General features: G+C 43.5%; 1 protein-coding gene across 3 annotated transcripts; it reads right to left on the reverse strand.

Moving 5' to 3' along the window:
* Positions 1 to 6,837: 6,837 nt before the first annotated feature.
* Positions 6,838 to 21,687, reverse strand: INSIG2 (insulin induced gene 2). 3 transcript variants are annotated; one of them, XM_054176776.1, is made up of 6 exons: positions 21,627 to 21,687; positions 16,705 to 17,045; positions 13,458 to 13,582; positions 10,368 to 10,534; positions 9,864 to 9,963; positions 6,838 to 8,807 (listed from the first exon to the last, which is right to left on the reverse strand). In XM_054176776.1, exons 2-6 carry the CDS (start codon positions 16,946 to 16,948, stop codon positions 8,766 to 8,768), a joined length of 678 nt encoding a protein of 225 aa, XP_054032751.1. In that variant the 5' UTR covers positions 16,949 to 17,045; positions 21,627 to 21,687; the 3' UTR covers positions 6,838 to 8,765. The 3 variants fall into 3 exon arrangements, with proteins under 3 accessions (XP_054032751.1, XP_054032757.1, XP_054032743.1); XM_054176782.1 differs by lacking the exon at positions 21,627 to 21,687 and adding an exon at positions 21,114 to 21,537; XM_054176768.1 differs by lacking the exon at positions 21,627 to 21,687 and adding an exon at positions 20,802 to 20,884.
* Between the last annotated feature and the right edge of the window lie 4,424 nt (positions 21,688 to 26,111).

The following is a 26,111-nucleotide window of genomic DNA, read 5'->3' on the forward strand; positions in this document are numbered from 1 at the left end:
TGAGCAACCTGATGTAGTGTGGGGTGTCCCTTACACTAAAGAGGTAGAAGACAGATAAGACAATAAAACTCCCCAAGATGAACAGTCACCACCACCATTTTTGCACCCAACACAGACCTGGGGGCAAGACCATTACCAGTCAAGATACCACACAGAAGAGCTCAGACCCAGTAAGGAGGCCCAGACAGCACCCATGAATGACATTGAAGTGGTCATCAACTCTCTTCCTATCTAACCGGGGGGCCACCAGGCCCCCCGGCCTTTGTTGTCACCGTCACCACCACCACCACCACCCAGTGTGCACCATAGGCACTCACCAGTGATGTGAGGCAGATCCCTCAGCCCAGATGGGCTCAGCTTGGGGCATTGGCCTTTCCTGTGGGGGGTTAAAAAGGGGAGTGGGCACAGAGGACCAAGTGGCCACACCTGGGGTGGGAGGAGACTCCAACAGAGCCCAGGTGCTCTGGGACTTGAGGAGAAAAAGGGGGGAAATGGGGCAGGCGAGGTACTTGTAGGGTGTCAGGTAATGACAGGACTAAAGGGAATAGTAAAAAAAAAATAGAAATGGGTAGATTCAGATTGGATGTTAGGAAGAAATTCTTCACCATGAGGGTGGTGAAACACTGGAACGGTCTGCCCAGGGAGGTGTTTGAAGCCCCATCCTTGGAGGTTTTTAAGGCCAGGCTGGATGTGGCTCTGAGCAACCTGATGAGTGTAAGGTGTCCCTGCCCATGACAGAGGGGGTGGAAGTGGATGATCCTTGAGGCTCCTTCTAACCCAAACAATTCTATGATTCTAAAACAATTTTGTAGTTTAGGCTGGATGTTAGGAAGAAGTTCATCCCAGAAAGAGTGATTTGCCATTGGAATGTGCTGCCCAGGGAGGTGGTGGAGTCACCATCACTTGCAAGTGTTTAAAATTAGACTGGATGAGGCACTTAGTGCATGGTTTAGTTGATTAGATGGTGTTGGGTGATAGGTTGGACTTGATGATCTTGAAGGTCTTTTCCAACCTGGTTAATTCTGTGACTCTGTGATTCGTGTCCTTGAAATATCAGTCTTCAGGATCTTTCAATTAATCTTCTTCAAGCCACCACTCCAGCTGTATTTTTCCTTGTTACACTGATTTGAGGAAACTGGCTGGTAAGAGGAGTCTGAAACCACACAAAGCAGTCTTATTTCTCCCTCTATAATAGTTTAATCAGAGCAGGCATGGGTCCAACACAAATCCTCAGCTGAATTTCCTGCAAGTGAAATACTTGGCGGGGAGAGGGGGGGGGAGGCAAGCATTTATGACATCAGGCCATCAGTGGCCAACATTTTGCATTTGCATCATTATTAATCTGACCTGCCAGATCTGATTCTTCTAAGTGAATCCTCCTGAAGAGCTGATATACCATATAAAAAGTACACATTGTAAATCACAGAGACTAACAGTTCTCCATCAGTGGTGAGAGATGGAAAGGCAGATCCTGCAGCGTGCAGCTCTTGTAGGAATATTGTACATAATGCAGGATTATTTTTTGTACTTGTATCACATTAGAAAAGAAGGAATTTCATTCCTTTCAAATACACTGGGCCAAATTCCCACCCAGCATGAAATACTGCATATCCACTGAAATCAATGGAGCTGCACCAGTTCAGCAGAGAACTTGGCTTTGTGTGTCAGTTCATTTAGCAATGATTGCACTTGACATGCAGCACAGAACAAGCATTTGTTTTAAAAAAGAAAACAGTGGAGTCTTTCAGTACTAACCCAGCCTATGCACAGCCCTGGTTCCAAAAATGGGATTAACTGTCCTTAGCCCAAGCTCCTATGTATTTGTGTAAGGGAAGAGTAAGGAGGGAAGAAAAAGCATATTCTTCCCTCTGGCACACTGAAGGCAGGTCTCATCACTGGAGACGAGAAATGATGGTCTGTAGAGCAACTTTGATTTTTGTTTGAACCAGTAACTGACATATGCACTTAATGTCCTTACAGATACTCAGACACCCACCCAAACACCATGTAGTCATGTCCCTCCCTCACCTTTAGAGTGGCCAGACAGAAAGGGACCTGGGGCTACTGTTTGATAGTAGGCTGAACATGAGACAGCAGTGAGACCAGGTGGCCAAGAAGGCCAATGGCATCCTGGCAGTTACCAGGAAGAGTGTGGCCAGGAGGAGCAGGGAGTTCATTCTGCCCCTCTACTCAGCACTGGTTAGGCCACACCTCGAGTACTGTGTCCAGTTCTGGGCCCCTCAGTTTAAGAAAGATGTTGAGTTGCTGGAATGTGGCCGGAGAAGGGCAACAAAGCTGGGGAGGGGTTTGGAGCACAAGCCCTATGAGGAGAGGCTGAGGGAGCTGGGGTTGCTTAGCCTGGAAAAGAGAAGGCTCAGGGGAGACCTTTTTGCTGTCTACAACTACCTGAAAGGAGGTTGTAGCCAGGTGGGGGTTGGTCTCTTCTCCCAGGCAACCAGAACAAGAGGACACAGTCTCAAGCTGCACCAGGGGAGGTTTAGGCTGGATGTTAGGAAGAAATTCTTCAGAGAGAGTGATTGCCCATTAGAATGGGCTGCCCAGGGAGGTGGTGGAGTCACCATCACTGGAGGTGTTTAGGAAGAGACTGGATGGGGTGCTTGGTGCCATGGTTTAGTTGATTAGATAGTGTTGGATGATAGGTTGGACTTGATGATCTCAAAGGTCTCTTCCAACCTGATTAATTCTATTCTATTTTACCAATCAAAGTGCCCAGGGCCAGATCACCAGTTTCTCACAAAGTTCAAAAGGACTGTGTCAATCTCAGCAAGCAGTTGCTAAATCCATTTTCCTATGATTTCTCTGGTGACATACCCAGGATTACCTCAGGCATCCCTAGTCACTGAGGAATCAACTGGCACAGCTGAGCTAAAGGAAAACAGACAAGTCAAAACACACTCTGGTGATCATGGCCAACAATGTGATGCCTTTGGAGAACAGCTAAAGATCAGAACAAGTCAATACACATGCAGTATATCTGTAAGGCTCCCCTGCCCCTCTTGTTTTGAAACCCAGGATGAAATCAGAACACTTATTGTCCTTTTTTTCTCTAGTAACACTGTGCAAAATGTTGTTTGTTGGTTTGGGGTTTTTTTTTGGTTGGTTGGTTTTGGTTTGTTTTGTTGCATAATTTCTATCTGGTAAATTAAATTGCCATCCTATTCCTCCCAGCTTTCTTTTTGGTTCACACATTTCCTCTGAATAACTGGATGAAACAGATCTTGCTTTGAGGTTTGATTACTAAAAACAAAGTTGTAAGTACCTGAAATGTAGGTTTATCTCACATAACACAGACACTAATCAAAGAACAGAAATGGCAGAATTACATTGTGAATTCAGACAGCAACATACTCAGAAATACAGATTCCCTTTCAACAAGTATGTTGCTTAAAAGGCACCACTCCAGGATTTTTACCAACAAACCAAAAAGACCTTCTAATTATACCTGCAGACTCACAACTTGTGTGTGTACCTCTGTATAACTACAGTACAAGAAGTCACAGTGCCCTGCATAGAGCTTTTGAAGGGCAGAAGTCCAGGCAAGACTTGCTGTCACTGTAGAAAGCAAATCCTACAAACTTTGATCTAGGGGTGCTGCAGGTTCTGCATCTGATACTGATGCACATGGCACACTGGACACCACTGAGCTCTTAACCAGCTTGGCCTGGGAGACCTTAGTAAGATCCCTTTTCCTTTATAGAATAGAATACATAGAATACATAGAATAAACCAGGTTGGAAGAGACCTTCAAGATCATCGCGTCCAACCCATCAACCAATCCAACACCGCCCAAGCAACTAACCCACGGCACCAAGCACCCTGTCAAGTCTTCTCCTAAAAACCTCCAGTGATGGCGACTCCACCACCTCCCCAGGCAGCCCATTCCAATGTGCAATCACTCTTTCTGTATAGAACTTTTTTCTAACATCCAGCCTGAATCTCCCCTGGCGCAGCCTGAGACTGTGTCCTCTTGTTCTGGTACTGCTTGCCTGGGAGAAGAGACCAACATCCGTCTGTCTACAACCTCCCTTCAGGTAGTTGTAGAGAGTAATAAGGTCACCCCTGAGTCTCCTCTTCTCCAGGCTAAATGTTATGTTCTTTGACATCTGTGTGTGCTGTTTCCTATCTGCTATAGTGCCAGGCAGGCTAAAAGCAGCCTACGTGTGGAAGTGCAAAAAGTGCTGCTGAACTTCTGCAGCAAAGGAAACACAAACCTAGGTTTCAATCTGGATTTTGGCTCCTGTCAGATCAAGAAATGAACTCTGCCTCTTCCCCAGTGTGGATTTTAAGCATTCAAAGCACAGACTCCTAGTATGGTGCCTGAAAAGCCCAGGCATAAAGTTTATCCTTTAATTTGAGGCTTTGTCATTTGACCAGGGGAAGTAATCAGGACAAGGCTCTGGACCATGCTGTTCAAAACATGACAAATAGACACACCAAAAATCCAAGCTGGCTGCATGAAGCAATTAAAATAGTGTTTACTATTCCATGACAGTTAACATGTTGGACTGACCTTTCATTTACTGTTTAGTACTGAACATTAAGCTGCAAAATTACTCATGCTTTGCATTTAGTGCTGGCATCAAAACTAACAGCATCAGATAGTTATTCCCACAGCGAGCCACACGCTCCCTCTGCCCAGCTGTGCATGTACTTCTATAAGCATTGTATTTGATATTTCACATCACTTCCATGGGTTATATTCATTCATTACCATCAGGAATTATTGGTAACACTGCTCCAAAATGTAAGAAGCATATGCAAAATGTCAGGGGTGATGCAGCTGGCAAAATTATGTCCCTTCCTTACATGCTGAGAGAGATAAAAAGGGAAGGCTGGTGTATGCCCACAGGTCCCCATGGCAGCTCCCAGCCAGATGGCAGAAGGGAAGTGCAGAAGCTATGGAGGAAAAGTTTCTTTGTTTCCTCTCCTTCTAGCTGCTTACAGCAGCCACATTACAAAGGGTGGCACAAAATGTGTTTTGCGAGAGCGCGGCAGTTGGAATATTTTCTCACAACTGGGCAGCTTCCCGTACCATCGTCTCAGGCTGAACTTGGACAGGAAGAACAGTTTCCATTCCTGCGGGCAAAGCTCTCATGCAGAGGCTCCAGATGAAAGGGAGAGCTTAAGCCTCCAGCAAAGCACCTTTGCCAATGTGCTTCTGAATGATCTTAGTGTTATGACTAGGTAAAATTAGGGTTATTTCTGTTCTTGGCTGCCACATGCCTGGCCAGACACTTGGCTTGCCCAGCAGTCTGCATTTGACAGCAGAAGCAGGATTTTGGGGTCACAGGTTGCCAACACAAATACAAGTCTTTTCTATTCATGGCCTGCGCTCTTTCCAGCTTTCCTTCATGGTGCTATCCTGCTGCAGATGCTGCCTCTCAAATACTGAGGAACTTCTCTTCCCACTTCCTTCACCTTTGCCTGGAGGCTCTGTAATTACACATCCCTAAACCTCTACTTGTTACAGCTTTTTTTGAGACAGAGTGATGTGCACTACGAACATCCAGTCTATGAATACCAGAATAACATTCAGTTCATATCCTGGCCAGAACATTAATAAATACAAATACATTATGAGATTCTCTGCCATTTGTGGTGGGGTTTTTTCATATTCATTGTGGCTATTTATATCTCAGGCTCTATTTTCTGCATTGTGACTGAAGTTATCTTATATTCCCCTTGCAGATTTAAAAGGGTAAACTCTCCAAGGCTGCTCAGCATGCTGATTACAGTAGAATTGCTGTTGATTTGATCTTGCCTGCTTCTTTTTTTAGTATTTCTAGACAGGTGTTCTGTGCAACCAATATGCCAGCAAAACAGTCAAACTTACTATGAGATTGCTGATAGAAGGCAATGCAGTCTATTTTAAAAATCAGTATAGTTTCTTAAAGAAAGAAGAAACCTATCAAACAAGGTTGCAATTGTATTTAATACACATTTTGCTTTTAACAGCAGTTTGCCAATTTAAACAGCATAGACCTTACAATGCTTAATTAGTGAAGAGGTTATCGTGCTTATCATGTTGTATCTAAAATATACCTTATTCTCTATGGAACAACATTTTGAAGACAGTCTTAATGTTGTAGTTGCTATACAGTAGCAGCATGTTCACACCACTACAGTTAAGGCCGTGTTAGGGTTGGAGCACATCGGCCATAAAATTAGAATGCAGCTTGGAAAAAAAACATCCAGGATGAAATTCCTGTAGTGACTTCAGTAAAATTAGAATAAAAATAGTAAACCACCTAAAGGCCTCCACCCAAAGTTATTTTGGATGATTACTGCCTTTGCACATGCTCAAAATTTCCAGAATAGAATTTAAAAGAAGTTGGAGGACAGCACAGACTGATGAACCCAAGTGCAAAGTGCTGTAAAGTGGGTGCCAGAGATGCGCAATAACCACTTCTCACATACTGCACATTGTAACCTACACAAGGTTTAGTCTGTGTAAATATTTAAACCAGCAGGTAAAAGCAGTTCTACCAAGTTAATAACAGCAATTACTCAGCCCCAGTTGTACACTTTTTGGCAATGATGAAACTAAATGGTCTGCCAAGTCAGCACACTGGCTGCAGAGGTACCATGTTATTCCCTACAGTTAGGATAAGAAACATTGGAGGGTTTGTGCCATTCATGCCCTGATAATTCAAGGAGGACTCAATGCACTGCCTACCAAGCTGAAGCCATTTGTTTAAGTAAAAAAGGCAGATGAGGCAAAATCCTGTAAGGAAAGGGACTCAAAAGCTTCTTCTGTGAAACACCAGTGCCTGCATAAGGAAACTCATCCTTAGTCCATGCCCTAACAGTTTGAGTTTATTAATAAAATGCTTCTTATTGACGTATGGTTTGATTAAAAGAAAATCTCTAGTCAGTAACCTTCTTAAACATGTTTATCTCTGCTTAAAGCAAAGTGCATCTCTAAGAGCTTTCCTGAAATGTTACCCAACAAAAAATATGCTTCAGGTGTTGAATTGTCATGGAACCATGAGCTGATGAAACTTTGTAGAGCTACTGCACCGAACTCTTTGTACACCATTTGCTTATTTATTATTTTTATACTTCCCATTCAGGAAATTTTCCTTTTGTGACCAACTCTTTCATTACAGCACTTTTGAAAGAGCTCCATCACATACTTTTCAGACTTAGAGATAAACATGTAAGACTGAAAAAAAAAAGAGTTGCCTGTTTCCAGCTTTGTGTACAATGCGTACACACATTTATTAATAAAAATGGGTCTAAACATTTATTTGTTCTTTGGACCAACCCCAGCCTCCCTCGGTGACTGTAACATGTCTTATAAACCTTTCACAAAAGATTTGAAGAATAGTACTTCAAGACAAAAATGGCAAACAAATACATTAAAACATCAGCAGCACAGAGACAGAAGGGGGAAAACAAAGCAGAGACATCCCATTCCAAATTCACCACTGTCAAAGGTTAGCAGTGTCCTCTTGAAGTCTGCTTTCTGTCTTCTTGCACAAGCTCTTTTATCTCATGGTCTCACAAAGGGAGCTGTAAAGTCAATAGGAAATTCCACATATGCCCACAAATATAGGTTGCACATTAAAATCCTTCTTAAGAAGTTTATCAGCACACAGCCTATTTGAGCTCTTTCTCCTATCAGACTTTCTGTGCACTGGCACCTGTAAAATATGGGTAACAATATTTCTCTACCTCAGAAAACTGATACAAAAACAAATACATTTATGGTTGCCCGTACCATAGTCAGAGCAGTAAGGGCTACATCAGTACCTCAAAATACTGCCTTACCCCCTTCCTGCTGATCCCTGTGAACACAGCTGACAGAAGACAAGAACTATCAAGAGTAAATTTGGTAATGGAGGATTTTATGACACTGTATGGTAGTGGCTGATTTAGTTCAGTAGAATTAAGTCTTGCAATAAAACTCCCTAAGATGTTTTTATAAGGGATCAGCACAAGTCAGCTTAAGGGACTGTACAAGAATGACCCGAACTGCATCCTGTTACTCAACAGAAATAGTTTTCAGAATCTGTCCACATCTGATGATGGCCCACATAAACTCATACATAAACATGTATACTGGTTGTAGTAGGAGAAAAATAGTACATTTCCAGCCTTGGTTTCTATTTCTGTATTCTGTGATACCGGGCACATACCACAGACAAGTGAAGTGCTATAGCAATAGCCCATACAATTTAACTGAAGTTTCTTCACCTGTGATGCAAGAGGAGTCATACAGGGTGTTAACAGGTAGAAACAGTTACTTATTGCATCAAAGCTCACCTGCAATCCATGACTTTCATAAAGACACTATAAGCTATCATCATGGAGAGAGAATATCTTCATTCTTAAATCTGAATCTTTCACTGAGCTATTAAGAACAAATTCCTCAAAACTTTCCAGTTAAAGTGAAGCAGGAGTTTCAGCTACAGAAACATAGTGCAAAGGTTCAGTTTGGCACTGCAACATCGTGGACAGTCAATTTATGGTAAAATCAGTTTAGATTTGGAAAAGAGAATCCTATAATTGAACCTATATTGTCAAATTTATTGCATACTATTGTAACTTCACAGTAATCAAAATCAGACATGAAGGTTTCTAAAGAAGCAGCAATCACAGATTGCAGTAAAGTACACCACTCAAGGGGGAAAAAAAAAATAAATTGCATTTTGGCAATTTTATAGTCAAGTGTTCCTTATGCTCTTCCAACAGTCATTTGTCAGAGATTTTCCTGTTTAAAAGGTGCATATTGTTTCTCCTCAGTCCTCGTGAGACTTCTCTGCAATGACTTTGCACTCATACTGAAAAACAGAAGTTGACAAAATTAGTGAAATTAATTTACATAACTAACTAAAAAGGCTGCTATGAAAGGGATTTTTCTATGAAATAGATGATACAATAGCCCTTAGCTTACACTACACTTGGTTAAGTCTGGTCCCCGCTCGGTTCCGTGCTGTGGTAGTTTAGGCCGGGTGCCTTCTGCTGCTACCACACAAGATACACCTCTGGTGCCCCAGGTGTCCAGCCCAGTGAGTGGACACAGGAAATAGTGTATTTCATACCCATAATGTCCTGCTCCCTATAAATCCACCTACAAAGCCCTACACTTCCTCTCCTTCTTCCCTCACCGCTACTGTGGGAGATGCTCCTTATCTGGTAATGGAGGGGGAGTTATCTCAAGGCCTCTTGGGCCTGACTAGGCTTAATGCCAAGAGAAGAAGGGGGAAGAGCAATCTCAGATCTGGCCATCTGAGATTAGCTTAACAGTGGAGGGGGGGGTTAGGGGGTGGGGGGCAAAGAAAGAGCCCTGGGGGTTTTGGGTGTACCCTCAGGTGGGGAGAGGGGAGTGTTGGGAGGCTTCTGGGTATACTTTGGGATCTTCTTTTGTCACTGTGCTTGTGGTTTTCTGTAAAACATTCACTGCTTTTACATTTAAACTTTTCATCACTTCTGCAATCCGTTTGACTCATTTTTCTGCCCTGGTGAGAGGAGGCAAGGGAGGCTCTGCCTCAAACTGTAACATGTGCACACACTTGGCTTCAGTTGCTGTCTCCTCGAGCAGCAGAAAGAGCATTTCAGACTTAGGGGATGGCCTGACTTCTCCCCAGAGTTCTTTTTTTTGGTCATAGTCTTTAAAAGACTACAGGTACACAAGCTGAGAGCACACTGAGCAGTCATGGGCTGTGCTCTGAATAACACTACTACTAGCTCACCACCCAGATCAAAAAATGCAACATTTGCCAATTTCTACCTGCACATCCAGAAGTCAAACAGCTGGTTGGTATAAATGAAGGAAGGAATGACATGTAGATTAAAACCTTTATGAGAGGGTGCTCAGCCCCCCTGTCCAAACTTACCATTGCTAGCTGCCTGCCAATATTTCCCATGGTTATTCCACCAGCAAAAAATATACATGGCAACCAGGAACGAACATAAAGGAAATCTGGAGATGTGTATCTGGAGAAGAGCACACATTTTTAAGCTCAATGTTGAGTCCTCCAGTTACATGAGACAAATGCACAAATTTAACATTAGGACATATTGACTCAAAAGAGACAGGTATTATACAATCTAATTGCTTGCAACAAATTACAAAGGAAGCTTCTTAATGATTATAATCCCATTTGTTCAACTGAAAAAAAGCACATTACATTGTTGGTAAGGCAGCAATTTCATAAGAATAAGCAACTTCACCTAAAAGTCTCACAAACACATAGAAGTTTTCATGGCCAATTTATTCTATACTCAATGTTGAGTGCTGGCAGCTTTGGAAAGCACTTCAAATTACCCTGTCAGTTATTCTCATTTTACGTTATAGCTTCAGGGGATTACCATTTAAAGTTAAAGAAGTAAATACTTACTGATATACTCCATTGTAGACCAGAAGCTGTGACACCAATGTAGCCAGGAAAGCAATTCCTACTCCAAGACTAAAGCCACTTCGTGATCTATCAAACATCCACCACAGCCCAATCGACAAGGCTGCTAATGTGAGAGACAACTGGATGTTGTTGGCAAAGTCCACTTTCTGTGCTGATTGTTAAGGAGAAGCTTAGAATTCTCTCATGCAAATGTAAAGCTGCTTTCTTCATGCCATTTAACATGTTTTAGAATAGAATAGACCAGACCAGGTTGGAAGAGATCTTCGAGAACATTGCGTCCAACCCATCATCCAACTCGCCTAATCAACTAAACCATGACACCAAGCACCCTACCAAGTCTCCTCCTAAACACTTCCAATGATGGTGACTCCACCACCTCCCTGGGCAGCCCATTCCAATAGGCAATCACTCGCTCTGTGTAGAATTTCTTCCTAACCTCCAGCCTAAACCTCCCCTGGCATAGCTTGAGACTGTGTCATCTTGTTCTGGTGCTGGGTGTCTGGGAGAAGAGACCAGCCCCCACCTGACTACAACCTCCCTTCAGGTAGATGTAGAGAGCAAGAAGGTCTCCCCTGAGCCTCCTCTTCTCCAGGCTAAGCAACTCCAGCTCCCTCAGTCTCTCCTCACAGGGCTTGTGTTCCAAACCCCTCACCAACTTTGTTACCCTTCTCTGGACACATTCCAGCAAGTCAACATCCTTTTGGCACAATAAGGGAAAAAAAAGGTTTAAAAAAATCATCAGCAGCTGTTATCAGCTATCACACAGATATCAGGTACATGTAAATAAGCCTTCTAAGCATTGCCAATATATCATGAAACTATAAATTTATGAAGCTTCTGTACATTTTTAGGGCCTTAGTACTGTAGAAGAGCAAAGAGGCTATACACTTCACAGACAACACAAGAGTTTTATACTGACATACACACTAACCAGCAAATCTTAAACCGAGAATTAGATTCCTCTAAATGGCAGGGATTTACTGGGGGGAAAAAACATTTATCACTCTTCATTAATTGCAGTATTGTTTAACCTGCATGCTAGTTAACATTAGGCCAAACAACAAAAATGTTTTCTACATAATGTAAATATTATTACTGTAAAAGTATTGTCTAAATCAACACTGAAAATCAGTTTTGTCAACTCCATGAAGAAAGTGGGAAGTCACTCCACGTTATCTTTGTAGTGTTTCACATTCTCAACAATGTTTTGGCAATACCAACTCATCCTCACTACTCCTATCCAAAAGGGATTATTGAAAAGGAAGCTGCCAAGTTTCATAAGCTTCACTGCAAATTCATGGAGCAACAACATATGCCCTATTTTCTCACAAAGACCTGGAGAGAGATCTAGAGGAAAAGAGGAAGAAATTCAACTAACTGAAACAAATAATTGCAGGGTTGGAAAAAAAAACTTGTCAAGACCAAAAACCACCCCAAATATGGCAACATGCAGAACTGGAATAAGCTGAAAAGAAAGGCTGGAGACCTGTCAAGGAGGAAATATACACAGTACAAAAATGATGTCCTGGAATACTGTCTAACAGCTCTTAGGAAACTGCTAGAAAGTTTGTTGTAACTAATATGACCCATGCAAAGAGAAGCTGTGACTTCTCCTGGATTTCTTAAGAGCACTCTGAACCTTGGCAGCTCCAGTTCAACTGGCCATACTGGATAGGACAGCTGGGGGGATCAAAACCCATGCAAGGTTTCAATCCCCCTCAGTGAGAATTCAGCCAGCTGTCACATCTTTCACTTAACTTGCTCTCTTTTGCTGGAAATAAGGAGAGTCAGCAGCATGCAATCACAACTTCTTAGCACAGTTTCCACAAACTATGTTGGAGTTGACACTGATGGAGATGAGAATTCCACAGATTCCAACTTTCTTCCAATTAGTTTACAGGAGCCTAATTTTCACAGACAGATCCTTGTTTTACTTGACACAGGAGGCACTAGGCACAAGTACAGAAAACCACTAAGACTCACTGCACTGCTAGCAAGGTGTGTCAGTCCACATGAAAACCACTCTGCCACACAGCCTGTTCCCAGCTGATTCAGAGGGAAGGAAGGCCAATTTGGAGCACATTTGTGCAAGAATGTATCTGAAGAGAGACATAATTTGGAGGAGTAAAACCTAGTGCAACATGCTGATTTGTAATTGCTGCTACTGAAGGAGCAAAGGAATGGTTACTCTCTGAGAACCAAGGCATCATTTTCAGAATGGGGTAACATTTACTTGCTTTGTGTAGTTCTGGGTATTACCTGCTCCTGAGTTTTACCTGTTTCACTGATGAACCCAAGACTGGACTCTGACCTCTTGTTATCATGTTAAATGTACACCAAACCTTAAAACACTTTTCTGTAATACCTACCATACAAGAATTTCTCCTTTAATTACTCAAAGAAAATAAAGACTGTAAAATAAAGCCAGTATCAAGGCATTTCTAATGAAAATATTTTTGCAAACAAAAAGACAGAGTAGGGTTGCAAGGACAATGTAAGGGCTGGAGCACCTCTGCTACAAAGACAGGCTGAAGGAGCTGGGGTTGTTCAGCCTGGAGAAGACCTCAGGGGGATCTTATAGCTGCCTTACAATACCTGCAGAAAGGCTGGAGAGGGACTTTTCATAAGGGTGTCTAGCAACAGGACAAGAGGGAATGGTTTTAAGCTGAGGGACAGTAGGTTTTTAGACTAGATCTTAGGAAGAAGTTCTTCAGTACAAGGGTAGTAAAACTCTGGAATGGGTTGCCCAGGGAGACTGTGGATGTCCCCCGCCCAGAGGCGTTCAAGGCCAGGTTGGATGCAGCCTTAAGCAACCAAGCCTAGTTCAGCGGCATCCCTACCCTGATGGGAGTAGATGATTCTAAGGTCACTTCCAACCTGAGCCATTCTCCGATTCCATGATTATCACCTCCAATACTGCTAGGTCAGTTTAACACTAATAGACACTCTGCATTTCCCTTGCAAAAATGCTGCACACAGTATCTTTCACAACAATTCACCATGACTACGTGAACTTTGTCTTAGTGGAAACCCATTTGTTATGACCAGTTTCATGAGAACTGAGGATACAGCGCTGGCATGATTTATTCCCACAAAGACCGCCACACATCGCATTACACTGGACCATTCTCTCTTGAATTTATGTGGCTCTCCCAGATGTCTGTCCATGCATGGGTACAACAACCCAATTGCAGCTGTGAAAACAGGAAAGAAAAAAAGGCCCCAAAGTTAAAGCACTGGCAGTATTTAACTAAAATAAAGACTATCTAGACTTTGACAATCATTGTCACTACTAAACCAGATTTCTTAAGGGTAACTAGTACAAACATGCAATGTAAAAGAAGAGATATTTCAAACTATTTCATTACTTTAAAAAGCCCCATAAAACTTTAGCAGCATCTTCAACTACTGCAGCAGTGACCTGGCAGAATTAGCAAAATAGAGACAATTTGAACTAGGAGTGGAGGATGAAATAACTCTGCACGCTGCCAAAATGCGCAGACTCACACTTCAGTTCAAAAAGAGCAGTAACAGTTTGCAGGCTGGCACTTTTGAAACCCCACATATCAAACATACATGCTTAAATAACTGCAAAACAAACCACACCACAGTAAGGACAGAGTGTGACTTATAACATCAACATTTTGTGTTTTCTTTTGTTGTAATTACAAGCAGGTTTTGTTTGGATAATGTTTTCCTCACGGTTACTATAAAGGCTCACACAAAAGAGGGAAAGCCAAGAACCTGGGGTAGCTGCTGAATACAGAAAGCAAAGAGGACTTTCAGCCTCAGACAACTGCAATGTTCTTTGTTCATTTCTTCATAAACTTGTTCTCTACAACAACTGCAGCTAAAAAGGCTGTTACCAATGCTGCTGAGGAATAACACTGGTCCTTAAACTGGAGCTGCAAGAGGGGGCAGAGGCTGAGTCATTGGTACAGATTTCAATGCCCTCATCCTGCCACGCTGTTGGAGGTTACGTTATGGCAAATGTTCCTTATTCTGCCAGAAACTGATCTCCAGGTTCTGGAAAATAAATGACCAGTACAGCTGGAGAGAAAAAAAAACTCCACAAGTAATTTTTTTTGCCAAAGGCATTGGGTAAGACTGATGACTAATAACAGTGATGGATGAAATGACTGCTCTGAAAACAGCCTTGATCATCATTGATTATAAATATGCAGAATACTTTTATTCTGTTCATAATAAACCACACTGCAGAGAAATGTTCATGTCAGGCTGTGCAAGTACAAATGGTGAGAAAATGGGTGAATTATCAGCATTTACCACAGAAGCTGCCTCTACATACATTACCAGAGAAGATAAGGAAAGAAAATGGGGAAGAAAAGCTGATTAAAAAAAAACCAAACAAAACTCAGAATACCTCATCTGGGGTCACACCTGACATGAAAAGCCTATTAAGGCAGCAAAATGTGGCTTAAAATCAAGTGGTGCAAATATCTAGCAGGTGACTGACTACATTTTACAGCCCACATCCAGTCTTTCCATCAAAGCCACCAACCTATCAGACCCAGACAATGGCAAGATCCAGCCTTCACAACTTCCCCATATGCAGCGGCAGACAGTGTTCTTGGACCACCCAAGAGCATAAGGTACAGCCTGATGGAAACTGTTGACAGTGCAAACATTACAGTGAACACTGGCAAACTTTATGCTTTTGGATTCTTCAAGTTATCAAAACTTTAACAGACATGATTGTCAAGACAATCAGTTTAAAGGACAGAAACAAAAAACTAACCAACAACCTCAGCAATGCAACAGAAAGAGGTCTAAGACAACTAGCAGTTAAAGCACATATGTAACTGCCACCGTAACATGCCAAATGCCTTTCTACACAAGTAACAAAACTGACATATTCAGAAAGATATTTGGAGGGTTTCCTTTCAAGATTCTTGTATGACATCTGGGGGGGTAGCATTTCAACAAGGTATCAAAAAAACCCCAATTAGACTGTTGGGGGGAAAGGGGGGGCAGAATTGAATATCATTAGCAAAACAGTGATGCCAAATCAAAAGCTACTTTATTGACTCATATTAGCCCCCAGAAACATGAACTTCTCAATCTTATTGAAGCTGACTTCTAAGAAGATATCACCTTTAAAGGTCTGCTAAAGCAGAAATCTCCAATACTGACTGCTAAGGATATTCCTTTAGTGATCCTGTGGACCAGTTTTACGCTTAACTAATCTTCAGAGACAAGCAGAAATCCAAATGCCATCAAATTTGCAACATGGAATATGCCTTGATACTTGAAGACAAAAGAGGAAAAAGGGCTGCTACTTACTATTCACAGTAAATGTCTCACTCAAACTAGCTAAAATCACAAAAGCTTCAACTCCCTACATGATCATGGGAGAAATGGTGCATATTCACATTGTCCAACTTGATACACCGATCCAGTCTAGGTCCTCTGTTCAGGAACAAGCCTCTACAACCACAAACTGCATGCCTGGCCTCATCTTCCTGAGATACAGTCAGGTCTTCCAGCTTAATGGAGCTAAAGCAGTACCTCAAACTGGAATGAGGAACAAATGGAAAGCTGAATCACAAAAGGGAGCATTACCCCAGGTGGCTCGCTGCACTCAAAGCAAGGTACTGTGTGCTGCACAACCTGACACTAGCAGGGTATTTTCAAGGGCTGCCAGCAGAGCACATTTCTGTAGTCCAGCCTCAAGGTTTCAAGTGGCATCACCTTCTAAAGTCTGTAAAGTTTTACTCACAGTATCGCAGTATAACTAAGGTTGGAAGAGACCCCAAGGATCATCATCAAGTCCAACCTGTCTCGATAGACCTCACAACTAGACCATGGCACCAAGTGCCACATCCAATCTCCTCTTGAACACCTCCAGGGACAGTGACTCCACCACCTCCCTGGGCAGCACATTCCAATGACGGACAACTCGCTCAGTGAAGAACTTTTTCCTCACTTCAAATCTAAACCTCCCCTGGTGCAGCTTGAGACTGCACCCCTTGTTCTGGTGCTGGTTGCCTGGGAGAAGAGACCAACCCCTTCCTGGCTACAACCACCTTTCAGTAAGAAAAAAAAGCTAGGGTTATCTCTATTGACAACATTACAGTAAAACAAGTTAGCAGAACAACAATTTCTGGGCACATGCATGCGTATTTGTGTGCACACAGGGAGATCAGAAGAACAGCAACAGCTCAACAAGGGCAGTGACTCTGGAAACCAGAGAAATATTTGTCTTCCAGATCTTTCATGTTTTCCTTTGCAAGCAACCAACTACTCATTCAACATTCCATCTCCATGGCAGGCATACATACATGACTTAACTTACCTGATGCTGTGCCACAGCAAGGCGGGACCCACCAAGCTGAGGAGAAGATGCTTGTGATGACATCAGGAGGGAAGAGAGTAACATTTCTCTGGATCTGAAGCAAGTTTAATACTAATGCAAGAAATACACCAATAAAAAACAGCACTATACCACGAATTACCAAATTCATGCCACGACTGGTTACAGATGAAATGTATGGGCCACACTTTTTTGGTAACGCTGGCACTGCATCACTTTCTGCCATGACTTCTTATGTTCCCAGAGACATCCAATAGGCTGACCAAGGAGGATTCACTTGCAATTAGTATTTTGACTGCCTTCAATTAGGAGATATCAAAACCCTGAAAAATAATAAAAGGGTGAAAAATTCAGATATAAGAAACACTAAATATATTTCTCTTGAATAAATTGAGATTGGGTTAATAAATACGGCTATTGTATTTTCTCTGCATTTTCTGAGAAGGCAATTAGTCATCTGAGAGCAGAATCAACCACAGCTGCAAAAATGCCTTACAAAGAAAACAGGTTTTACAAATAGCTTTGTTTACCAGGAGACAGAAGAGAAGGGAGCACAGGATGAGACAACTAGGAATGTGAAACCACAGACAAGAGGTTAAGAAACAAAACCGATATCAGATGGAAGACAGGCTAGGTTTGCAGTAACAATGAACTGTTTTTCTCCTCTCCTTTAAGCAAGAACTGGAGATTATGTAATTCAGAAGCAAATAAACACAGCCCTCAGTTTCAAGCCATCCACCAAGGTTCACAGAGCTCTCTTCTTGAAGAGACATCAGAAAACATCTCTCAATTGGAACGTGAATTCTGAAAACATTTCTCAGGATGGATTCTGAATTTCGGCAATCCCGCAGCACATTCGTTTTCCTGACTGCAGATAAGAGCAAACATCTCAGCAAACCAGAGAAGTAATCTCAATGCAGAGATATGTATCCAAGTAACACTCTTTCGGTGAAAACTGCCACACATACGAACCTCACTTATAATGACGCACAGAAGAACCCAAGTGCGGAAGGTAAAGGAGCTCCCATTGCCTGTGCACTACGTAGCGTCCTACATAAGTAACTCTGCCAGCACAACAGGAATGGCAGTGCTCCCATCCCAATCCCTCTTGGGAAAAAAAAAAAGGGGGGGGGGAAAAAATACAAACTGTCCATCAAGAATCTTGTTAAACATGGATTCAGTGCCACATTCATGTACAACAACAATTCTGATCGACAGCTTAGCCACCTGGAACTTGAGGGGGGAAAAAAGCCCTGACGTTGTTTTTAAATTTGAAGCTGCCAACTGGTGGCAGCTTTTGTTAACTCTTACTTATGGCCACGCAGGCACAAGGGAAGCCAAATCACTGCACCAATCTCCCTTCCTCCTTGGCACTAGCAGATCCCCAAGAAGCTCTCTGAAGATGCAGCAGCAGTGCAGAGGGCACAGAATTCACTTTTTTTGATGTAAAGCCACAAGGGAAGTTAAATACACCCAGGCTAGTTAAGATACTACACGTAACTGCACAGAAGATGCAAAGCCACGCCATGGCATATTCCGTCACTCAGAAGAAGTTTCAAGAGGCAAAAAAAAAAGGAAAAAAAAAGTGCAGGTCACATATCCTTTCCCATTGGCACTTCAGAGAGGCAGCAGAGTCCTCCTAAGAATACAGAATCTCTTCTAGGCAGCCAAGTCTCTGCATTATTTGGAATTGTGAACATGTGTTGGGGAGAAAGAAGGCAACCATGGTGTCTGACTTCTTAGCTTCCTGACTCATACTGAACAGATGTCTCCATCAAGGCTGGGAATGGCACTGCAACATACTTCCCTCAAGCAAAAGGGAGGTGGCTCCAGATTTTTTTCTCCCCCCTCTTCCAGATGTCACAGCAGTGGAGTCTGGATAATACATTTAGCCTCCAGGAAAAAAAAGCATGGAGTCACAAATACATCATTACTTCAGTTGAGAATCTCCCATCCCTGCAGACTTGCCCCCCAGGTGAAGGCGGGAATCTCCAGAATTACAGCAGTCATTTCAACAGACGGCACTGGAGACTGTAGATCCCGTGTACAAACTCTGCAGGAAGACCATACCTTATGGGGGGCTTTTAAAATGTTACATCCCTCCTTAGCTTTAGTTTGCCTAAGAAAATCAGCTGAACTCTTGATTCTTCCCTTACGTCACCATCCCAACAGCTCTTGCCACTTTCTGAAGTCTGAACACATCATTTTTTTAAATCCATGACCACAGCTGATGTACACAATCCTAAATTCAGCTTTCAAAGCCTTATAAAAGAAAATTACCATTTCCATGTTTCTCTTTAAATGAGCTCTTCTGATGCACGCTGAAGCTTATAATTTCTTTATTTCACTGTCATAAAGCAGTTGCTCACATCCTGTGTTCCATTACTACATTCAGGTCTGTCTTCTTTTCTGTTGCTGAACCCTTTGTTCTTCGGTACCATTCCCAAATCCTGCACGCTGAACTTCAACCCATAGCTATTACTTACTCTAACACTCAGCATCTCTCCTTTTCTTCCTGTAGGATACCTCAGCCCTGGAAAAGGTTCCCAGCTTTTGGTCTCAGCAAACATTATTACTGCATCCTATTGTGTGCACCCTGATCATCAAAATATTGAGCCCCAGTACTGTCTTGGTGAAGCCTATTAAAAATTTCCCCACAGCCATTATTTCCCCACTTTATACTATAGAGTACAATAGAATAAACCAGGTTGGAAGAGACTTCCAAGATCATCGCGTCCAACCTATCATCCAACCCGCCTAATCAACTAAACCATGCAACCAAGCACCCCATCAAGTCTCCTCCTGAACACCTCCAATGATGGTGACTCCACCACCTCCCTGAGCAGCCCATTCCATTCTCTCTGTGTTAGAACTTCTTCCTAACCACCAGCCTAAACCTCCCCTGGTGCAGCTTGAGACTGCGTCCTCTTGTTCTGGTGCTGGTTGCCTGGGAGGAGAGACCAACCTCCACCTGCCTACAACCTCCCTTAAGGTAGTTGCAGAGAGCTTTCCTTAACCAGGCTCTGCTTCTTGTAATACTACAAATACAATAACCTCCAACTTAATTAAGAATGATCAGTATGTCCCACATGGCCACACTGATGTAAATACTGATCAGAAATGCTGATGATCAAACAAAAGCCCAATTTTATTCTGGCTTAAACCAGTTTCAGAATATAAAACTGTGTGCTTATTCTATTTCCATGTATTTAACACATCATTTGGCAAATGTATGATATTTAATCATGAAGGCTTATTAAAATGTAACAGGACTTTGCTATGCAAGGAAATCACTGCTTTTATACAACCACTGCACCTGCAACTCACTCAAAGCATTCAGCAACAGATTTTAACTAGGAGGTAAATAAGCCTGATCACAGCGAGGGCATCTGGGTATGTACACATCAGTGAATGTTTGTAATGCAAGGTGTAAATTTACCATGATGCAGTAGCTCCACTCCTGGTTTCTCACCCTACACATAGTGTTCCTTTCATCCCAGTTTCTACATTCTCTCCATTTATGGGCTCCAAGACCTTCCAGCATGTCACAAATAGAGCAATGAGGAAACTGAGCAAAACAATCAATGTTCATGTAGATTATTCAGTGCCTTGGACAGCTTAGGTTCACAATACTCATGCATAGCAAAGGTATTTACTACTGTCACCTTACATGAAAATGGAAATCTAGTTCCTGAAGATGACATCACTTCCTTCTTTCTGGACTGGGAGGCTAGCATGCCTGCAGAGGAAAGCCTTCTGTTTTACCAAGGCTTTCCACTTGGATGGCAATATACTTCATATATTGAACCAACAATACTTCTGAGGCTTCATCTCTTCTGAACGCATACGCAGAACTGTAACACCACACTGAAAGCTATAGGCTTGGCACTGCCACAAAGTCTCAGCTGCACTTACCCTTCTTGGTGGCACAAGGCTTCAACACAAGCTTTTTAACATACCATGCGAGAGCATCATGCACAACTCTCAAGGCAAGCTCACCGCGTCTGGGGTTGCTCAAAAAAAAAGTTAACAACTAAATTATCACCCTAGACATTTTCAAAACACTTAGCCAACTTAACTGTCTTCTAATTAGAAGATCCATTGTGCCAGCGCTCCCCGGTGCTCTTCATGCATGTGAAGAGCCTTCTGCTCTCTGCGAGCTTCACTTCTGACACGACATAGACGCAGTAGGAACAGAGTAACGTAGTGGGGGCCAAGAAAGAGAAGATTTATTTAAGCAACACAAGATAAGAGATGGCAGAAACGATGAAATGACAAGAAACCATGTGCCTTCTGAGGGGCGACAGCAAGAGCAAACCACCCTCCCCACCAGGTGAGGCGGTGGGCGGCCAGTCAGCGCCGGCGTCCCGGCTCTCACGAGTCCTACCCACCTGGTCATCAAGCCGGTCGATTCAGGCCAGCGTTGACACCTCCAGGCCAGGCCGACTAAACAAGGCCGGCGGAGGGGCCGCAGGCCAGGCTGCGCACGGCCCAGCCCGCAGGCTGCCGACCCGGCCCCGCCTGGCCCAAGGAGCCTCGCCCAGCGAAAGATGTAACCACAGTCGGGGGGAAAGCGGCTCTCGCCGTCCTCTCCCTCGGCTCTGGCACGGCGGACACTCGCCTCGCAGCCCCGGGCAGTGTCCAGCGGATCACCAGACGCTTGTGTCGTGCCCCCAGCAGCTCGGCCGCGGCGGGGCCCAGAGCCACCCCGCCCCAAGGCAGAGCTCCGGGGGGTAACACTTGCCAGGGGCTCGCCCACCAGCGGGGAGGACGGGGGCCACCGCTGCCTACCCGGCCCAGCCCGTCCGTCATGCCTCGCACAGCCCCAGCTTGCCCCGCGCCCAACTGCATCGACCCACCCGTTCCCTCCGCACAGCAACTGCCACCGAAACCCCGGGACTCACTCGGCCTCCGCCATCTTCTCCCTCCCCGCGCCAGTCCCCGCCCCGCGCAGCCTCCGCAGCGCCCCGCCGGGCCCCGCCGCACAGCTGATGGGGGCGGGCGCTGAGCGGCCTGGCTGAGGTCACCGGGCCGCCGTGCCTTTGGCAGCCTGCGGCTGCAGAGCCTCACCGCGGCCGTGCAGAACGGATGGGGCAACTCCCAGTAACTTCCGTAGGAGTCTGTTTAATTGGTGCAACGCTGCTCGTCCTTTGGGAAAGGATTTGTTATCAAAATAATTTCAGAAAAATAAAAACAGAAGCCTGCAGTTAGGCTTTTTGTAGCGTGCTTACGGCTCCAGCCGAGTTGCATTTCGCCACGTAGCGTTGTGTAATGTCCCTGTTACACTCTTCGGCCACAGAAAAGAGAAAGCTGTTTCCCGGTTCAGGCTGGAAGCTTGGCTCTGGCTCTCCGCAGCACCTGAGTCTGCAAGGACTTTCACGTGTGCTTATCTCATTGATTGAGGCAAAAATGGCACAGCTCGTTACCCCAGAAACCACATTTTCATCCCTAGTCTGGAGCCTCTCGGGGAGAATGTACAAATGTGAAGCAGAAAAAATTTTGCTTTAACCTGTCTTAGCGAGTAGTAAAGACTTCACAACCATTTATTGTATATATGTGGGGAGAGACATAGGAGAGTAATGCTGTTCTATTCGTTCATCTCTCTCATCTATTCATTATTATTTTAGTAACTAATCTTTTCTAAGTGCACTGAAAACGCCTACAAATTATTAAAAATATTTGCACATTGCATTCCCTCAAGCTTAGTATTTATTGCAAAGATACTGGTAGAGATTTCCAGAGCATTTTCCAGTGATTCAGTGCAGATCTTATTACAGTTCCTAGAATAACAACAACAACAATAATAATAGTGCTAGTAGTAGAGGATTGAACTTGTAACTGTATTTCCTGTAGTGGTGCCTTCAGTGGTAACTGGTTTCTTTGCGCTGCTATGTTGTGAACAACAGTGTTGCTGAACGTGTACAGACTTAGCAGAGTATAAGGGTCTGTAAAAGGCATATCGAGAATGGAAAAGGGCAAGATTTACAGCAGCTGAAACCTATTGTGGTTTAGATGAGCAATAAGTGAATTTCCAAATAATTCAATTTTGGTTTTCATCATCCCACAGAAACAAAGCCTTTTTATAGTTTTTCTCAGTAATTCCTACTGAGGTGCTTGTCCCATCTATGGCTTAGATAGTTACTTTGCTGTACCTGAATTCCAGATTTTGGATTGAGAAAGACAAAAGGGGGGTTTAATCCAATAAAATAGCTTTCCCTAATGCCAGCCACCCACATGCCTTAGGCAGTGCAAAGTACCCTGTCTCTTTATGCCTTAAGGACCAGGTCTAGGACCATCAGAAATTGTGAACATGCAGTGTGTGCATTGGAGTGAAGAGTGTGGCATAAGTAGATGGAGACTGCAAATTATTGCTGGACATGTTTATATATAGTCAGATAATGTTTTGTCTATGAAGACAGATGAGTTCTTTATAACCAGGTCTGCTGCTGTATTTGGCAGTATATACAAGATCTTAATTCCTACCAAAAAAGAAATAAAAATAAAATGATTATGAGAAATATTAGTTATATTAGTAGAGAGGTATTAAGGCTGATATGTGAGAAAATAAATAACTAGTGTTGGTGTAGATCAGTGCAACTCCAAGGACCTTACTGGCATTCCCAGTTTACATCAGTTGAAGATCTGTTATCCTAGAGGGTACAATGACCTGTTGCACAAAAATGAGAGGAGCATGAAGGAAAAGTATCTGAATTGGAAGGTGCCAAAACAAATACAACAGGAAATAGTATGGCAGACAAAGGAGACAGAAATATGAACTGCAGAGAAATGTCACTTTGACTGAAACTGATATGAAACATTGTGGGAGAAGTATCTTTTTTCGTTTTTGGAAAGCAATGCATAGTTTTTCATTGCACTGGCTGCAGCACAAGGCAATATGGAATATTCTGGAATTAGTTTGGGGATGTAAATATTGCTCTGGACACGAAAAACTAGCCATGTAAAACTCAGCAAAGTTTATCCAAAGCAGAGGAGCCTAGAGCAGCCACACACCTATAGAAAAAAAAAAAAAAAAGGAATTGCTCTCATGTCTGTAACAGTGGCAGTATGAAAGATGTGTTTTGTAAAGGCCTTCCTAGCTGCCTGGTACATTGGTTGAATGAGCCAAGGCCAGTCAGCTTAGCTGAAGATGTGTCCCATAGCAATACAATAAAGGAAGGGTGAGAAGGTGATAGTGGATGTGTGGATGGATGGATGGATGGATGGATGGATGAGAGAAAGACAGCAAAACACTTGATAGAACAACCTTACCTGAGTCTTTTTGTGGTGATCCATGATAAAATGAACAGGTATTTCTAGAACTGTATGTACATGTAACTTGGGAAAAGCCTATATATATGAGAAGAAAAAAAACCTCCTGTAGAAGTCTGCAGCTGATTCCTGGTAGGGCTTCTGGAGTTTACATAGGTAAGGACAACATGAGGCCAAAGTTGCTGTTCTTTCCCTAAGAATGCCTTTATGCCCTCACTGTGAGACAACAACAGAATACATTCAGTATAACAAACCAATTTGACTAGGAGCCTTCTTCTCAGGAATCAGGCCAGGTTTATGAAAAAATGTCAGCAGAGCTCTTCAAGCACAGTGTGCAGCTTCTGAACATCTATGGCATCCCTTTAGCAAGAGTTCTGAAGAAGCCTGTTTGTGAACTGTGCTGAAAGATGGCTGAACAATGGCAGTTTCACAACAAGGACTGCCTGTCCCTTACTCGTTCCACATTCCAGACAACTACATCAAATACTGCTGTTATTTTAGCTGGAATTGGGAAAAATACTGTAAATTATATAATTATTAAAATATTTTTCAGAAATTTAAATCTCCTTCAAAGGCTTCTTGGAAGTTTTCTATGCACACAGAAGGCTTCTGGAAGGTCTTCAGAAGCTAAGAATTATACAACAGCAAATGCCTTTCATTTCACCATCTGAGGTTGCTGTCTTAGAATAGAATAGAATAAACCAGGTTGGAAGAGACCTTCAAGATCATCGTGTCCAACCTATCATCCAACACTACCCAATCAACTAAACCATGCAACCAAGCATCCTGTCAAGCCTCGCCCTGAGCACCCCCAGTGACGGCGACCCCACCACCTCCTCAGACAGCCCATTCCAATAGGCAATCACTCTCTCTGTGTAAAACTTCCTCCTAACCTCCAGCCTAAACCTCCCCTGACGCAGCCTGAGACTGTGTCCTCTTGTTCTGGTACTGGCTGCCTGGGAGAAGAGACCAACCTCTGCCTCACTACAACCCCCCTTCTGGTAGTTGTAGAGAGCAATAAGGTCACCCCTGAGTCTCCTCCTCTCCAGACTAAGCAACCCCAGCTCCCTCAGTCTCTCCTCACAGGGCTTGTGTTCCAAACCCCTCACCAACTTTGTTGCCCTTCTCTGGACACGCTCCAGCAAGTCAACATCCTTCCTAAACTGAGGGGCCCAGAACTGGACACAGTACTCAAGGTGCGGCCTAACCAGTGCAGTGTACAGGGGCAGAATGACCTCCCTGCTCCTGCTGGACATACTGTTCCTGATGCAGGCCAGGATGCCATTGGCCCTCCTGGCTGCCTGGGCACACTGCAGGCTCATGTTCAGCCTACCATCAACCAGCACCCCCAGGTCCCTCTCTGCCTGGCTGCTCTCCAGCCACTCTGACCCCAGCCTGTAGCTCTGCATGGGGTTGCTGTGGCCAATGTGCAGAACCCGGCACTTGGATGTGTTAAATCTCATGCCATTGGACTCTGCCCATCTGTCCAGCCTGTCGAGGTCCCTCTGCAGAGCCTTGTACCTACTACCTGCAAAAAAACCCATGTGTAGTAGCCATCCTAGTTAACACACACCTAGGTCACAGGTAAAGATCAGTGTGGAGCTTGTTAGGCACAAAGAGGCAGTGTGCTGTGAATGAGTCTGGGGTCTCGGCAAAAGCATAGTGTGCAGTGGGTAAGTTCTATAGAACTGATTCTCCTTTTTAGAGAGGAAAGGAAAAGAGGCAGTAGCAATGTGGAACCATCAGATCTCGTACACACTTACATATAAATGTGAGCTTATCTCAGGTTACAACAGGATACACAGTTCTAGGGCTGATATCAAAGGCATTTTTGTTTATTTAGCCACTTGCAAAAGATGTTGGGTTGTCAGCTCCAAAAGCTAAAGTCCTGTATTTGTTTACTGAAAGGTGCTGCACGGACAAATGTAGCTTGAGTTTCCCTATATCTTTCTGCCAGCCTGGCTTAGCCCTGATCTAGTTTCCATAATCATTCAGTATTTGCTAAAATAGTTACCTAGGGAGTAAACACTGCCAAGCACAGCCATGGTTTCTGAGATATGGAGCCCAGCCCAGTTAAAGGTTTACCAAGATAACCTCATTGCATCACATTGCAAAAAGCC

Source organism: Dryobates pubescens, chromosome 2, assembly GCF_014839835.1.
Source record: "Dryobates pubescens isolate bDryPub1 chromosome 2, bDryPub1.pri, whole genome shotgun sequence".
Lineage (NCBI taxonomy): Eukaryota > Metazoa > Chordata > Aves > Piciformes > Picidae > Dryobates > Dryobates pubescens.

Excerpts from the sequence above, each read along its gene's own strand:
- INSIG2 (XM_054176776.1), bottom strand. The coding sequence starts at position 16,948 with ATGGCAGAAAGTGATGCAGTGCCAGCGTTACCAAAAAAGTGTGGCCCA. Across the intron at positions 10,535-13,457 it reads GAATAAATCATGCCAGCGCT|AAAGTGGACTTTGCCAACAA; the intron begins GTATCCTCAGTT and ends CAATCAGCACAG. Across the intron at positions 8,808-9,863 it reads TTGGCAGGCAGCTAGCAATG|TATGAGTGCAAAGTCATTGC; the intron begins GTAAGTTTGGAC and ends TCTGTTTTTCAG.